Source organism: Lucilia sericata, unplaced genomic scaffold (genome assembly GCF_015586225.1).
Source record: "Lucilia sericata isolate MDLA Ls3-8-SP2 unplaced genomic scaffold, ASM1558622v1 Contig000508F_arrow, whole genome shotgun sequence".
NCBI lineage: Eukaryota > Metazoa > Arthropoda > Insecta > Diptera > Calliphoridae > Lucilia > Lucilia sericata.
In genome coordinates, this window is record NW_023994522.1 from 63,823 (window position 1) to 78,665 (window position 14,843).

General features: G+C 30.1%; 1 protein-coding gene across 2 annotated transcripts in view; it reads left to right on the forward strand.

The window, feature by feature from the left end:
* The first annotated feature begins 7,799 nt into the window (after window positions 1–7,799).
* The window catches only part of LOC119605667 (protein phosphatase 1 regulatory subunit 3B), a 28,662-nt gene continuing 21,618 nt past the window's right edge, over window positions 7,800–14,843 (forward strand). Inside the window, exon 1 of one of the 2 annotated variants that reach the window (XM_037958911.1) lies at window positions 7,800–8,545. Coding sequence is in view for 1 of the 2 variants with exons in the window: in XM_037958910.1 (XP_037814838.1) it covers window positions 9,123–9,208 (86 nt within the window). In the remaining variant the exon portion in view is untranslated. Of the gene's footprint in view, window positions 8,546–8,821; window positions 9,209–14,843 lie in introns of those variants that run through there. The other variant, XM_037958910.1, reaches the window with a different exon arrangement.

Sequence of the window (14,843 nt, forward strand, 5' to 3'; positions counted from 1 at the left end):
GTCTAGTCTATAGTCTAGTCTATAGTCTAGTCTATAGTCTAGTCTATAGTCTAGTCTATAGTCTAGTCTATAGTCTAGTCTATAGTCTAGTCTATAGTCTAGTCTATAGTCGTCTATAGTCTAGTCTATAGTCTAGTCTATAGTCTAGTCTATAGTCTAGTCTATAGTCTAGTCTATAGTCTAGTCTATAGTCTAGTCTATAGTCTAGTCTATAGTCTAGTCTATAGTCTAGTCTATAGTCTAGTCTATAGTCTAGTCTATAGTCTAGTCTATAGTCTAGTCTATAGTCTAGTCTATAGTCTAGTCTATAGTCTAGTCTATAGTCTAGTCTATAGTCTAGTCTATAGTCTAGTCTATAGTCTAGTCTATAGTCTAGTATATAGTCTAGTCTAAGTCTAGTCTATAGTCTAGTCTATAGTCTAGTCTATAGTCTAGCCTATAGTCTAGTCTATAGTCTAGTCTATAGTCCAGTCTATAGTCTAGTCTATAGTCTAGTCTATAGTCTAGTCTATAGTCTAGTCTAACATAAAGGAAAGGAGAAAGAGCAACCTACTCAGTGGTACACATTTTGACAACCTAAATCGCTGGTTATTAGTGAAAAGACTGAAGCACGGTGGAAGTTAATATTTCGCGATAAATTCGATGCTGTTACAGAGATAGGAGTGATTATGGGGCTAAGTGTTGGGAACGAGTTTATGAATAAGGATGAATCTGGAGTATGTAGACCTGATTAATCGTAAAAATATGTTAAAATAACTGAAATGCCACAATTTGTATTCAAATAATATATGTATTAATGGTATATATGTATATAATATTATGTTGATTAAGATTTTTGTCCCAAAGACGTAGTACGTGTCAAGATAGTGCCCATCCTAACTGTAATTAATGAGTTTTTTGTCTATACTACCGTTTAATTAGATACAAAATGCGTGTCTCACACTTTAAATATAGACAGAGATACCTCAAATAAACCATCCATCAATATTACCACATTTCGAAATCTCTACGACTATGGCTCAATCATCAGTTGTAGACGAAATTATTTTTACTGTAAAGAGCAGACAGTATAAATTGAAACAGCAAACATATTTAAATTTAAAATAAAGATGCATTCACGTTTTAATGAAAAAATCTATAGAAAAAAAAATATATATATATAATAAGATTTACAAATGAAGATATATAATTAAAGAAAACAGAACACTCACAAAAAAAATGATAATGAATGAAAAAGAAATAAGAGAAGACTGTAAAATATATGTAAAATATCGGCATTTTAATGAAGTAAAATCTTCAGTGAGCTCTAGCTAAACTCAAAAACATCAATATATTTACATATATCCATGTAAGTACTTAATGACCCAGCAAACATTTGAATGTATGAATATTTTAAATAAAATTAAGATCAAAACTTAAATTGCTGAAAAAGTTCTTATTTTCAAATTTGTCTTAAACATTAAAGACATTTATGAAATGTCTGTCAGAAAGTATATTTGATAGAGAGTCTGAATTGATCACAATCATTTGATCCTTCAAACTTCTTGGAAATGAATCAAAATCATTAGTCAAATTCGTTTCGCAACCACTCTTAATAATCGATATTAATACAATAGATTTGAGTTTTCTACTTAATTGGTTGCAATCTAATCATTCCCCCAAATGTTTACTGGGTTATAAATTCTATTAATGATCATATTGTATGTGTAATGTACCTGTGTGTATCAGTAGTGATGGTGTGATGTTTTACGAGTACATATTTGATTTTGTGTTTTATAAAAGAAAGAAGCACAGAAAGATCTTTTTTATTTTTGTTTTGTTTCATTTACCGACTATTTTGCTTTTTGTTTTTCTTATTGTACGGTTACAGGCCCAATATTTTGATGAGAAAATATTGCTAATGATCATCATGATGGCATTTGTTTTGGTGATGAGGGTTATTTTATGAGTATTTAATTTTAAAAATTTTCATTTTATTTTCTTTCAATTGAAACAAAAACTCCGCACTGATTGTTGTGGATGAAAAAATATGCCGGTCTATGAAAAGAAAATTCTACATTATCGTGTCTACAGCAACTCGTATTATAGTATATGCACAGATTTATTTTTATTTACTCTACAAATGAGAGTTAAAAGTCAAAGGGAGAGGAAGAAAAAGAAATATGTAATGCGTTTAAAAAATGTAATGTAATGGTACATTTTGTTGTTGCCACTGGTACCTTTTAAAATGTTATGGTACAAAATTGTAAATGTTTTTTTTCAGAATCACTATAACTTCTCATTAGGGGGTTTTATTTTGTGACGAATATTTCATAGTATGCTTCAGATTATTATGACACTTATTATGCTTAAAAGAAGTGTCTAATCGGATAATGTTAATCTGTCTAATACTACTGCAGAGGAGTTTAATACAGACATGTGTTTACAGTTTTGGATATTTTCTGAAATATCGATTGTTGCAGCACCAAAACATTCTTACATAGAGTATTCTCAGTATTTGTCAATGAGAACTCATAAAGGATATATAATTATAGTTCTAAAATGGAAAAAGATATGTATTCTTTCAAGTTCCTAGACCAATTATGTGTTTTAGCACCCATAAAGTGAACTACAACTTTAACGATTAGTCAAGACTAATAATAAAGCGGTCCTAATGTCCGTTAAAGATTTTTACAACATTCAATCTGACCCTCGAATGTTGGTCATCTCTAAATGAGATTTCGATACATTCCGAACAGTGACTCACTGGCGAAAACAGGAACTTCACTAAACCGCTAAACGTTTGAAATGTGTTTGACTCAGATTTCTGATTTAGTTTATTCATATATCGCGAACTTAGTTGTTTCACATCAGGATATTAAATCATCTGCTGAGGACATTATACGATCTTAAACACTTCACTAAGTGATTGACCAGCCGTAGCAGAATGTAGATTCCATACATGATATCCAGATCGAGAACAGATAAACATCAGGAAAATGTCTTTATAAGTGCGAATGATTGGTTTGGATTAATACTAAATATTTCAGGTATCTCTAATAAACTTGATGGAACCATGGTCATCTCTAAGAGAGAAGAATTAGGGCAACATAACCTGCGCTATTAATCTAATTCTCATTCTGTTTCTGTTATTCTTTCCAGAGAAAAGAAAATAATTTTAAATGATTCGTTCTAGTATGCTGTTAGCGACCGAAAACTAGTCCACAAGAGATAACTTGGCTATAGCAAAGCAATATGGCTAAGTCGCCATAAAACGAAAATCGGGAGGAAAACTAGCGAGAGACATTTTTGGCTAACCGCCCTCACCTTGATAATTACAATTCTGGGGGGAAAAGAGGTTATATCAGTACCTTTCGTCTGCCTATACTATTAACAAGGTGATTCTCGAGCATTCCTTAGATTCCTTCACTAGGCGTTTGACTAGGAAACATTTGGGCCCGCAGGATTCGTCTTGTAACTGTCTATTGGTTAAGGTCGCTTCTGGGTCCAACGTAGAGACTGTGGTTGAAACCTAAATCGCAGGTCGTTGCTTAAAAGCACCGTGGAAGTCAACACTTCGGGATTCGGTATACTCGCATAAGTGTGTCGGATAAAAAATCTGTGTGTTGGGTACGTCTGCCGCTACTATAAACTGGGTTATTCGTTAGACTTCTCAACCATTCCTTAGAGTCCTTGACTTGACGTTTGACTAGGAGTCGGTGGGGCCCGCAGGATTCATCTTGTAATTGTCTATTGGTTAAGGTCTCTTCTGGGTCCACGTAGAGGCTGTGGTTGAAACCCAAAACGCAGGTCGTTGCTTAAAAGCACCGTGAAAGTCAATACTTCGGGATACTCGTATAAATGTGCTGGATAAAAAAGTTGTGGGTTGGGTTTAATAGTGATGGATGGAAGGTATTCGATTCATAGTTGAATTTCCTTTCTTTGTCAAGTTATGTTCAGGGTTTACTCTGTTCATACCAGACTTACCACAGTGTGTAAGAATGAAGTCTCGGCTTATTGATGATAGTTTCTGTTGCTGAATCTGCAGAGACCATCAGAGCAGTGTGGTTTTCGAGAAATGCTTCAAGATAATGCCGGAAGATTGGCGGACAGAATACAATGATCCTACAAGGTTCAGAGATTAGATAGCTCAATTATTTAAAGAATGAAATAGAGAAATAGAGCTTTTCAGAAAGCGACAAGAACCATTCAGAAGATATCCAAAGTCTCGATTTGGCGGTTTGATCAATAAGTTACTATTTACAAATATTTATATCAATTACGTCGCCTCTGCTTGTTTTGACCCACCTAAGTCTAACTATTCCAATGAATAGAAACTTTGAAAGTCCTGTGATTTATTAAAGTTTATAATAACTATCCTTAAGTATTGAACATTTTCAGAGAAATTCATTGTACAAGTATGGTTTTGGATTAGTTCTCTTTCTTTGCATCATTTAAAACTGATATCAAGCGCTTTCTGCAAGCTTTCCGATACCGATTATACTATCTACAACCAGTGCCCAATACAGTGCAAATAATATGCCTTATAAAGGACAGTCTCTTGTCGACCATACGGTTATCGATTTTTCAAAAATCTTAATGACTCCAAATGTCATTATCAGATTTACTTTAATCTACCACTTCAACAATTAAATTTTCAATCAATATCACCCACAGTTGTCGAAATTCCCAAAACGAAAAATTTCTTCCTAATAAAAATCACCCTTCTTTTATATTACTACCCCAAAATTTCAATAAGTTCCAAGCGTAATTGCAAATCAAAACACCCTCATTTTAATACAGAAAGTACCTTTTTCTTTTACACTTTGCGCATGATTAGTACCAACTCAACTCAATTTATCACCCTTTTCTAAACTCACTAACATAAACCTTTCTCTCCGAAGAAAGCTAGAGTAGTGTTGGAGGTTGTTAAAGGTTTCCCTCAGACATAATATATTTGATTGTTGTTGTCGTTGTTTTTGCATTATTGCATATTGTTGTTGGTATTTATTTACAATAGCAAAGAATCGTATAGAAAGATATAGTATGTACGAAGAGTTTTCTTTTTCATCGTTATTAAAAAAAATGTATGCAGTATAAACGATTTTGCGCGATCTGTTATGGCCGTCGTAATGACTAAGTGCCAGTGTTGTGGTGGTAATTCACTATGATATTATATATACACACCTCGTTTGTGAGTATTATGCGCTGAGGACAGATATACCGGCCGACCGAACGAACGACTACAACATACTACAACTACACCATTTACAAATGTATTTGGAAAATTTTTTTCTAATTATATTTCTAAAATATAGCTTGCACTCATTCTAATTTGATGTTTGTTCAAAATTGTCATTTTCAAAATTATTTATTTAAAAGTGTTATAGAAGGACGTGCTATAGAAGGACTCTGAAACCATATTTCTTTAATCATTGTTTTTCACTCTTGGAACTACTTCTAAAAAGTACCAAGAACAACCATAGAACTCTTTCTTTTTAGAGATTAGTGACTGAAATTGTATTATACTTTGACTACTTCAACATATCTATCGATACTTGATATTTGAGTTTATCAGGCCGCCCTATAAGTATTTGTCCAATTTTGAGACACTTTTTCGATTATTAAATTTCTGCCTCCAAGGCGACAATTTTTGCGGGTATGTCAAAATAAACTAGTTAATATGCGAGGCCTCACACAAACTAATTAAAAGATGTTGAAACACACGATCTTCGAGGCCAATTAAGGGGTCCATTTCTCTTGATCAAGTTATGGGCCAATTATGATTTCATGATAGCCCGGATTCATAGTTATCCATATTTTCAAACCGAAACTCAAGATGCGGCTATATTTTCGAAAAAAAAGGTCAGATGACATAAGTCTCACTCAATATGCGATTATGTGAGGATTTCGAGATTTAAAAGGGACACTCTGTGCTTCTATTCTTACAGTTTTGGAGAGAACTTCTAATGAATTTAAGGAGTCATTCTCGAGTCAATACAAGTCGTGAAGAAGGCTTGCATCACTATGTCTCGGTCTGAGCAGTTACATTAATGGTGTTGTAGCGATTCTTCTTCGTGCAAGCAATGTGTACAATATTTATTACGTGACCCAATAAGAAAGTCTATCAGAGGCTTTAAGAAATTCTATCAAGAGTGAATACAGTAAAGGGCATTTTCTGCAAAAGAAAATACTATATCCTTTGGATATTCCGGGCCTTTTGAGTTCCAATTCAAGACAAAAGCCGTAAAGAGATGCAGGACTGTCAACTTAGGTCAAGGTCTTGACATTTGGCTCTCAATGTTTCTCGCGGTTAGTTAGTTAGTTAGTTAGTTAGTTAGTTAGTTAGTTAGTTAGTAGTTAGTAGTTAGTTAGTAGTTAGTTAGTTAGTTAGTTAGTTAGTAGTTAGTTAGTTAGTTAGTAGTTAGTTAGTTAGTTAGTTAGTAGTTAGTTAGTTAGTTAGTTAGTAGTTAGTTAGTTAGTTAGTTAGTAGTTAGTTAGTTAGTTAGTTAGTTAGTTAGTTAGTTAGTTAGTTAGTTAGTTAGTTAGTTAGTTAGTTAGTTAGTTAGTTAGTTAGTTAGTTAGTTAGTAGTTAGTTAGTTAGTTAGTTAGTTAGTTAGTTAGTTAGTTAGTTAGTTAGTTAGTTAGTTAGTTAGTTAGTTAGTTAGTTAGTTAGTTAGTTAGTTAGTTAGTTAGTTAGTTAGTTAGTTAGTTAGTTAGTTAGTTAGTTAGTTAGTTAGTTAGTTAGTTAGTTAGTTAGTTAGTTAGTTAGTTAGTTAGTTAGTTAGTTAGTTAGTTAGTTAGTTAGTTAGTTAGTTAGTTAGTTAGTTAGTTAGTTAGTTAGTTAGTTAGTTAGTTAGTTAGTTAGTTAGTTAGTTAGTTAGTTAGTTAGTTAGTTAGTTAGTTAGTTAGTTAGTTAGTTAGTTAGTTAGTTAGTTAGTTAGTTAGTTAGTTAGTTAGTTAGTTAGTTAGTTAGTTAGTTAGTTAGTTAGTTAGTTAGTTAGTTAGTTAGTAGTAGTTAGTTAGTTAGTTAGTAAGTAGTTAGTTAGTTAGTTAGTTAGTTAGTTAGTTAGTGTAGTTAGTAGTTAGTTAGTGAGTTAGTTAGTTATTAGTAGTTAGTTAGTTCGTAGTTAGTAGTTAGTTAGGAGTAGTTAGTTAGTTAGTTAGTAGTAGTTAGTTAGTTAGTTAGTTAGTTAGTTAGTAGTGTTAGTTAGTTAGTTATTAGTAGTTAGTTAGTTAGTTGTTAGGTAGTTAGTTAGTTAGTTAGTTAGTAGTTAGTAGTTAGTTAGTTAGTTAGTAGTTAGTTAGTTAGTTGTTGTTGTAGTTAGATTAGTTAGTTAAGTTAGTTAGTTAGTTATTTAGTTAGTTAGTTATTAGTAGTTAGTTAGTTAGTTGTAGTTAGAGTTAGTTAGTTCGTTCGTTCGTTGAAAGGAGAATGTTTCTTACATCAAATCCGAAAGAAATTAACCTAGACCTCTATCGGGTCTTTCATACGCAGCTTCACCAGTGCCTCTGTTTGGATTCGAACCCATGACCACTGGTCTGATAGGGTAAAACGCTAACTACTAACCTACCGAAGGCACACGTCTCGAGCTTTAGTCCTCGTTAGTTTCTTCCGACCCTAAGGATGATATATATTTAACCCTGAAAAACACATTTGGAAATGGTGTAGTACATGTACGATTGCCACTGAGTGAAACAAAACACAACAACTGTTTTTGTTTGTCTTTGTAGTTGTTGTTCTTGTTGTTGTTGCCTGTGTGTGTTTTTGGTATTTCGATTTTTTAACGTGTTGAGTTATTGGCTAAAGAAACGATCATTCGTCGTCGAGCAGCCAAACGGGCAGATAAACGCGTCGCGGCGTGAAATAATAATTTTTGAGAAAAAAAGGAAAAACAACATTATTTCTAAAAAAAAATATATATTTTTTGTTTTGTTTTAAACAAGGAGAAACAACACAAAAATTTAGTTGTTTTTTTACAACATTTTTCATTATACAAAAAGAAAAATTCGGTGTTTTTTTCAAGTGTAATTAATTAAAGCGTTTTAAAAAAAGGTTTTAATTAACGGTTTTATTAAACAAAAAAAAAGTAAATAAACTCAACTGTCAAACAAAAATAGTGACATTTTAAAATTGCCATTTATAAAACAACATAAAACTAAAACATTTCTTGTAGTAAAACGCGGAAAATTATATTTCATGCTAAACATTAAATTTAAAAAAAAAAATAGCACAAAAATATAAAAATTATTAACATAAAAAAACAGCTTGGAAATATAAAATTAAACATATTTAAAAATTATTTAAACTAAAAATATAAACGTGTGGCATGTGAAAGAAGCAAAAACACGCCAAAGCTGCGTGATCATATAAATTTTTTAATAAATTTCTACAAAAAAAGCAATAAAAACACAAGAAAAGAAAAATTCTTGAAAATTTTTTTTATTAAATTTAAAAAACGGTGATATTATATTTAATAAAATAAAACTAAAAGCTTACAAGTTCCTTAATTATAACATTTTTTTTTAAATTTTTATTAAAAAGAAAAAACTTAAAATATTTAAGGTTAGTATTTGTTAGTGCTTTTTATGTGTTTTATGTTTGTTTGTGTTTGCTGTAATTAACATTTTCAATTTCATTTTCATTTTGCTAATTTTAACTAAAAATTTTAAATTTATAAGACTTTTATTTACTGTTAATTTGTTTATTAATTTGTTTACTTTGCTTTTTTTTTTTGTTAAACAAATTACTTTCTTGCTTTTTTTGTTTATATTTTTCTTTCTTCAAAATAATAATAATAATAATTTGTTCTCTTTCTTTCAATTCTCTTTTTTTTATTTTAGGGTTAAATTTCTAAAGAAACTACAACAACAAACAGCCCTATAAACTGTGATTATTATAAAAATACTTTGTTTTAAAGAATTGTTGTTTTCTTTTAAACTTTATGTTTTCTTTTTATAAATAAGTAACATTATCAATTGTTTGTTGTATAAATATCTCAGCTACTATAACAACAACAACAATTAATACAACAACAGCATCCCTTCAACTCTCTATCTCACTCTCTTTGTCACTATAAGTGACAATAATAATAATAATAAATAATTTTCAACATTAACAGTAAATTAAAACGTCAATCAAAATGATTTCACACAGTCCACCCATCTTTAGTCATAGTCCACCAGTTAGTTTCCTAGCAGACTTCATGAATAATCGTCAAAGTATAAAGTGAGTATCAAAACCAAAAGCTATAACAATTTACTAATAACAATAACAAAACAAAAATTTTTTACTAATAATCGTTTAATATTTAAAGATTTATATAAAATATTTGTTATTTGTTTAAATAAAAAAGTGTAAATGAAAACATAACTTGTTTTAAAAGTGTTATCGTTAAATTACCATCTCTAATTGTTTGTTTACAAATTGCAATGATAACATATGTTTATCATTAATGATGCCAAATATTTTGTTTACATTTGACGAAACTCCTAGATTTAAAACATTGCATTTTCCCAAATTTGATATTATATTTTAAAATATTTTTAGAATTTTAACATTTATAAAGATTTCAGAAATTTTTAGTCTTATTTTCTGTGTTTTAATTTTCTAGAAAATTTTATTACATATTTAAAAAATTTATGTTTGATTTTCAAAAATTTAACTTTTTATTGCAAAATTTTCTATTCTTCTTGATTCACAATAAAACATCATTTAAATACAAAATTTTGAAACCAAATTAAAAAATTTTGAAAAAAAAACAAAATATTTTGCAATAAAATTGAAAATTCTCAAATACGAGTAAAAGTTTCCGAAATTTCTGGAATTTAAATTAAAAGTTCTGGATTACAAATTAAATGTACATAAATATAAATGAATATTCCAGAAATATATTAAATTAGTTCTGAAATTACAAATAGAAAACGAAATTCGGAAATTTCGAAAATTCAAGTAGTTTGAGAAATTCGAATAGAAATTTAGAGAAATACAATTGGAAGAAAGAAAATACTTGACGAATATATGAAATTGATTTCGAAATCATGGGCCGATGAAGAAATGCATTCTGGATGTCAAATTAAGAGCACCTTTTCCTGCATTGCTGGCCGTATATCAAGAATAACAAGAACAAGATTTTGACCTCCAAGGTGTCATTTTTAGCAGTATATACTAGTAACTTTACGCAACCCCAAAGGAAATAAGCGAGAGGTGTCAAAACACACGACTTTGGAGGTCAATTGGCAGGTGCATTGCTTGAAATTAAAAGAAAACTTAAGTCTCATCGCTCGAAACAACTTTGCGATAATCGATTTTTAAAATAAAATTGGGTAATTTGATCATAAATATCAATAAGTGGGCGCAATTAACTAATTCGTTTGACATCGTTAGAATCGGGGTTTAAAAGTACATAATAATAATTTTAGTTCTAGAACAGGTTCAGATTCTTACGCAGCACTCCTAGAGCTATTGACCCGTTCTATAAAACATTATTTGGATTAAAAAGTAATTCGATACATGACATTACCCTTTTTTAGGTCCCTGCGCGTAGGGACTATTATGGAAATTAGCAGGCAGTTGAGCTTGCCAGAACAGGATCTCCAACGCCTTTTCAGTAGCAACCCCGTTAGGATTTTTCAAGAGTAGTATTCTCAGATTCTATCTTCAAAAGGCTGAAAATAGGTGGAATAACTTGGATACATGGGAAGGGCCAAGATATTGTGTCGCTCCTTCAATGAGAAACGCACAAGACTCCTTATATATATACGGTATATATTGATAGCAGTAATAACAGGACACTGGCTGCTAGGCAGACATGCAAGACGGCTTGGCCTACCCTTCAATGAACACTGTCGCAGTTGCAAAGACAGGGAAAAGATCTTCCATATTATCTGCCAATGCCCTGCTTTATCCGTTACTTCATATCTAACCTTGGTGAGATATCTGGATCTAAGCTTAATGATATCCTAAGATTTCTCACTGCTACAGGCTGGATCTAATGCTATGCAATAATACATCAGACAAATGGACCGGCCAAAACTGAGTCTCTTCGATTCTACTTGACTGTTCGCGCGCAGAAAACTACCACGTTCACGTTCACTTATAGTTGTACCAGTTCCGAAACATATTCTTGGAACCAGATGAAAAAAATATTAAAATTCTAAGTCAATTAGTAGCAGCGTCTAAACTTAAGTATCGGGAATTTATCGATATTGATTATAATCTTTACAATGATTAAGAAACGAACTAGTTTGAGAGCCGTTCCCTTAAAAACTCTCAAAAGCTTTCCTGCAACAAGTTTCAAAGGGAAACAATTTCGAATAGAAATCATAATGCTTAAAGAACCGGCTCCAAAATCGTTCGAACGAATGTCTACTCTAAGACGTTGCCACAGAAATAGTTCTAAAGGTGACTGGACTTGGAACCATTGCGAGCTTAAAGATTTATTATAAAAATTTATTGCATGTTCTTAAGATATTCTATCGCTAACACCAACGTTATCACGAATCACTAAAAATGACAACAAAATTCCAAACTCCATCGATTCTAGGGATGAGTAATAACATAAAGCGATAACAGAACTAAAAAAAAACATATGTATTTCAATGGAAAAATTATGAAAACAATACTGTTATTATTGTTATTTATAACAGAACACACTTGAAACTCGTTTAACGTCAGTTATACTCAAAGTTATTTATCTCCTAAAATGTATAGATTTAAAAAAAAATCAAAACTTTTTAAAAAGATTAAAAATAGAAATCTATCTTTATATTCATTATTAAATCAGGAATAATTCTTAAACATAATGCAAATGTATATTCGTATAAGTGATCATATTTAGTGATCCCTATATAAAGATCTTTTATACGAGCTTTGATCTTTAGTATTACAATTTTATTTTCAATTAATTAATTCTTAATCATATTTCAAATGTTTCAATTGTCATAATGAACTGATCCTCTTTAGTGATCCCTATATAATTAATGATCTTTTGTTCAATTTTCGCCATAATCGTTTAAAATGTTATCGGTATATTACTTTTTACATTCATTCTCAAAAAAAATATTCTTTTATATTAATAAATTACAATAATTTAAAAAAATCTCCAAACATTTTAACCGGCACTTGACATAATTGTAGACATTTGCCAAAAACAAAATTGTTGTTTGTTTATCAATTACCTTCAAATAAGGTCAATTGCTAAAAAAGCACTATAAACGGGCAACAAATTGTATATGTTTTCAACAATTTCTTTCTATTAGATAATGGCAATCAATAAATTTTAAAAACCAAAAAAAGAAAAGAAATATTTTTAGATAAGATTGAGCAAAGAAAAAAATAATGTATGGATCACGTTTTAAACGGTTGGTTTTTCTAAATACTTTTTAAAAGAATTTAATAACAATTGTTATTTAATTTATTTTTTTATTAAACAATGAAAAATTTAATAATATTAAACTTCTTGAACTGAAAACGAAAGTGATAAAAAGAAATTTTAAAAACAAATATGATAACAACTATTTAAAAATGATAAAATATCAGTTTGTATTTTGAAATTAACGTCAGTTACGTTTGTTTAAAATAGAAATTGAAAGAAAATTATCTCTTCTGGGGATTTAAGTGGTCAAAACAAAACTATTAAGAAATTAAAACAAGTGTTTAGGTAGAATAATATACCTGGAAACACAAATTGTTTACTAATTACAATCCTGTTTTAGGGTTAGTTTTAAATTTAGTTATAGTTTAACTTTATCCTTAATCTCTGGTTAAAACCATAAAAGATTAACTAATGTGTAACTAATTTTTGTGTAAAATGTCCAACAGTAAAAGGCTCAGTTAGTTTATACGTTACATTCCGTGATGAATCAGCTGATTCGTTTTTGTCTTTGGGAAACATGTGTTTGACCGTGAGTTTGCCTTATTGTTGTTTGAATTCCAATTCTAAAGCATAGCGCCGCAGAGCAGAGATACAAGCCGAGACGGCTCAAATCGGCGGCGGCTGGCCGCCGGTAATATTTTGCAAGCTGCGGCGCAGAGAGACCGGCAGATACGCTCTTGTTGAGAGAATCGTCGACGATCGTATTGTGTACATGTAAATAGCCGAAAATCTTCGCGTTTCAGGCCACCAGTTCTAGGGTATGTGATACTAATTAAACGATTTGAATTCGTTTGAATTAAAAGTGTATGATCAGTTTCGATCGTGATTAAATTAGGTTTCAATGGAGAACCACACAATTATGTGTATATTCACAAGACCACAGCTGATTAAAAGTGTGTTCTCAGTTAAATACAATCTGTTCCGAGACAATGCCTCCAATATAGAATCATTAGATCCATTCGCTCTTAATATATACTTTTATCGACTTTTTCCAACTAATTTGCACTTTAAGTTAGTCGTTTATTCGACTTTTTTCGTAAAAGATAGTCGACTTATTGACTTTGTTAGGACAATGTTGTCGAGTTCGAAATTTTCGACTTTTCGAACATTTTTTTTTAATATGTATTGACTTTTTGCCAAAAAAAATGAAATTTTTCTTACTAGTTGGACGACTAGTCGACTTTTTAAGCACTGAAATATATTTTTTAATCAAAATCAAGAAGTCTTTTACTCAAAATATTGGAAAATATTTCTTGAAATTAAGATTTTTGTTTAAACCTTCTTTTGAAATTTAGAATATTTTAAATATGGTTCTATAGTTGAAACAAAATGTCGACTTTTGCAATTTATGAAAAGTCGACTTTTTGATCTTTTATAAATATCATATTTTGATCAATTTGATCGATTATTCGACTTTTTCTTATGACTTCTCATGATTTACCGAATTTGTTAGAACAAAAGAGTTGAGTTCGACTTAGGATTATATAGTTCAAATAAAAGGTCGACTTTCACCATTTATAAATAGTAGATCTTTTGACTTTTTACAAGTTTTAAAATTAAAGACTTTTCGAACTATTTTTCATTTTGAATCTTCAACTTTTATCTAAAAAATCGTTTATTCGACTTTTTTCTTATAATTTAGTAGACTTTCGACTTTATTATGACAAAATTGTTGACTTTTCGGGTTTATAATGACAGGGACGTGCCCTAATCTAACCTTCTTTTAACATTTAGAACGTTTTAAATATAGTTCTATAGTTAAAACAAAATGTCGACTTTTGCAATTTATGAAAAGTCGACTTTTTGATCATTTATTAATATCAAATTTGTATTAATTTGATCGATTATTCGTCTTTTTCTTATGACTTCTCATGATTTATCGAATTAGTTAGAACAAATGAGTTGAGTTTGACTTATGATTATATAATTCAAATAAAAGGTCGACTTTCCGAATTTTAACAACTTATGAAGAGTAGATCTTTTGACTTTTTACAAGTTTTAAAATTAACGACTTTTCGAACTTTTTTTTGATTTTGAATATTCAACTTATATCTAAAAATTCGTTTATTCAACTTTTTTCTTAAAATTAAGACGACTTTCGACTTTATTATGACCAAATTGTTGACTTTTCGTTTTTATAGTGACGAGTCAATAGAAAATCGATTTATTAAATTCTACTTTAACTTTCCCACAAAAAAGTCGATTGATCTAAAGTCGATTTACAGAACTTTAGTTTTAAGGTTAAGTTCAATAATTTTCAAACTCATCAGCTTTATATCTTTAAAATATTGAATAAATTTAAAAAATAGCAAAAAAAAATTATCATATTTAAAGTTTTGAAATATTTAAGGTTCAATTTAACAATCCTCCAATCTTCGTTCTTTAAACATTTAATAAAATTTGAAGTTTAAGGTTAAAAATATTGAAATTTTTTTTAAAGTTTTGAAATGTTTAAGGTTAAGGTCAAACCCCTTAAACATAGTTCTT